Genomic DNA, 2,604 nt, shown 5'->3' with positions numbered 1-2,604 from the left:
GTCGCCGAGCAGAGGCCGTGGTGCTATCCCCTTGCAGCAGATCGGCTCCAACAGGGGTGGGAAGAGAGCACCGAGCCCCAGAAGTTGCGTTCCTCTCTCTGCTGCGGTCCCATTGGGACGCGGGGATCCCCCACAGGGCAGTCCGGGTGGCTGAGGGAGAGGCGGGGAGCGAGAAAATGGCGGGAGAAAGCGGGAAGAAGAAACCTAGCAGCGGGGAGCCGCGTACCCCTCAGCCGAAGTGGGCCCTGGGGACGCCCCGGAGGCGAAGAGGGAAGCCGCTCCACCGAGGCAGCCCAGCCCCTCCCCCCACACGCAGGCCCTCGCACTTTGTTGTTGTCTCGCCCACCGCGGCGGCGGCGGCGGCGAGGCGGGCAGGGCGCATGCGCGGGTCCGAAGCTCTCCCCCCCCCAGTCCCCCCCTCCCAATCCCCTCCCGCTCCATCCGGGTACCTCCGCATTAGCATGGAGAGCCGCGGCACAACTTTTTTTCCCCAGGCAAAGTGAAATCAAGGCGCGCGCGCCGCGAGGAAATATAGTCCCTCCCGTTCGCAGCCCCTCCCCTCCCCATTGGCGGCGGGGGCGACGGGGGGCGGTGGCACGGAGCGGGGCGGGGCGGGGGCGGTGGGAAGGAGGGGGGGGGGTCGAGGGGAGCGGGCGGGGGCGGCGGGGGAGGGGCCCCCCTAGTTTGGCGGAAAGTGAGTGATGAGTCTGTGTCCCCAGCAAAGAAGCGACGAACTTGCTTTGCAGCCTGAGTAGTAGTTGTTTCTTTCGGTTGTTGTTGTCTCTTTTTTTTATATATATATATACATATATATTTTTATTATTATTATTGCAATTTTTTTTTTTGCTTTTTTTTTCCCTAGGCTTTTTTTGTTGTTTATTTTTTTTAATTTTTTTTTTTTTTTTTGGGGGGGGGGGAGGGGTGGCTGCTTGGGTGCAAAAAAAAAGAGGGGAAAAAAAAAGCCAAAAAAGAAAAAAAAAAGGAGCCAAAAAAAAAAAAAAAGCAAAACAAAAAACCAACCAAAAAAGAAAAAAAAAAAAAAGCCAGCCAAACAAAACAAAACAACACAAGCAAACCCAACTAACAAACAAAAACAACTTCATTCGGAGCTGAAAGTGACAGGAAAGTGCCCGGCAAGTTGCGGGGATGGAGCTGCACAGCTTGCAAGAGGCGTTAAAAGTGGAAATCCAATGTCATCAGGTAAAAAACGCCACGAGATGCCCGTGAGCCGCTCCTCGCCCGGCGGCCGGGTCGGGCCGCCCGTGTTGCATGCTGCAGGCAGCGGCGGGGGGCGGCGGGGCCGGGGCTGCGGTGGGGGGACCCCCGGCCCCCGCGGCAATGACGAGCAGTCGGGCAAAGTAGTTTGGCGGCTTGTTGGCCCGAGTTGCGGGGTGCTTCGGGGGTTGCGCCGTTGTTGTTTTGTCCTCTCCTTGCGTACCGTGGAGCCGGAGTTAGTTAGCATTGCGGCTGGGGCTCGTGTGAGTGTGTGCGGGTGTGAGCGGGTGTGCGTGTGCGTGTGTGTGCTGGAGAGATTAGGACGAGACTTGAATATTTATGAGCTTTGCTTGAAACTGACTCGCAGTGTTTACTTGCCTCTTTGTTCCTTACCCCCCTCCCTCCCCCGTCCACACAAATACATACATTTAAAAAAATCCATTAAACTTGAAACAGTTTCTAATTCCTCCTTTTTCGGGGGTGATTATTATTTTATTTTTTTTTAATAGAAACTAATTGCACAGATGAAGCAAGATCCACAGGTAAATGCAGATCCTTTTTTTTCTCTTCTTCAGTATTTTATCCCTGCCATAATCAGCGCAGTTATGCTGGGACAGCAGGATGAGAAACTTTATCAGTAAGAGATCTCATTTTGTAGTCTGTGCTGAGCTTTCTTACTAAGGTTGTGTGTTGTGTGTGTGCATGCTTTTGTACGGCTGCGATGGAACGGTTTTGCCTTTGAACAATTTCTAGATCGCAAGTTTATTCATTACAGGGCTTAGTTTCCACTTTGCCTTTAATATGCATCTTATTGCCGTTTTTGCAGAACGGGGATCTTAAGAAACAAATCCATGAAAGGCAATCAAGGATAGCAGCTCTTAATGAGAAACAAGTAAGGAACAGATCGATTCAGTTCTGTTTGCTTTTTCTTCTTGTTTGTACGATGCACTTTCTAAACATCCGAAAAGTGTCTGTGTTAGCTGAAAAATACCAACAGCAGGGGATATAGCATCCATTTTTCCTAAGCGTAAAGTAAGAAAATGCATGTTTTCAAAATGAGATCAGATTCTTGTGTGTCTTGCTGGGGGAAAGGATGATTTTAGTACTAGTAGTAAAAAGATAAGCAGTAGTTAAAGCGTGCAAAAAAAAAAAAAAAAAAAAAAAAAAAAAAAAAAAAAAAGAGGCGTCCATTTTGAGTTGGTCGACATGTTTTAGGAATATGGAAAATCCTCCTGTCTTGGGCTACTTTGTGCACTTCTGCGTGATATGCAGAGCAAGAGTTGGGAGCAAGGAGGCTGGAGCCCGGTTTGGAGCCATTTCTGGGTTTGATTACAAAACTGATTGTTATTGATCACTTTATTTTATTTCTTTTCTTCTTCTTTATTATTT

General features: G+C 49.7%; 1 protein-coding gene across 3 annotated transcripts in view; it reads left to right on the top strand.

Moving 5' to 3' along the window:
* The first annotated feature begins 1,028 nt into the window (after positions 1–1,028).
* Positions 1,029–2,604, top strand: part of PHF21B (PHD finger protein 21B) — a 158,272-nt gene continuing 156,696 nt past the window's right edge. The window contains exons 1-3 of one of the 3 annotated variants that reach the window (XM_072326393.1): positions 1,029–1,200; positions 1,725–1,757; positions 2,042–2,107. In XM_072326393.1, coding sequence (XP_072182494.1) covers positions 1,147–1,200; positions 1,725–1,757; positions 2,042–2,107 — 153 coding nt within the window. In that variant the 5' untranslated portion in view covers positions 1,029–1,146. The remainder of the gene's footprint in view (positions 1,201–1,724; positions 1,758–2,041; positions 2,108–2,604) is intronic. The other 2 variants (XM_072326394.1, XM_072326395.1) reach the window with 2 other exon arrangements.

This window comes from Excalfactoria chinensis, chromosome 1 (assembly GCF_039878825.1).
Source record: "Excalfactoria chinensis isolate bCotChi1 chromosome 1, bCotChi1.hap2, whole genome shotgun sequence".
Classification (NCBI taxonomy): domain Eukaryota; kingdom Metazoa; phylum Chordata; class Aves; order Galliformes; family Phasianidae; genus Excalfactoria; species Excalfactoria chinensis.
This window is presented reverse-complemented; position numbering and strand designations above follow the sequence as displayed.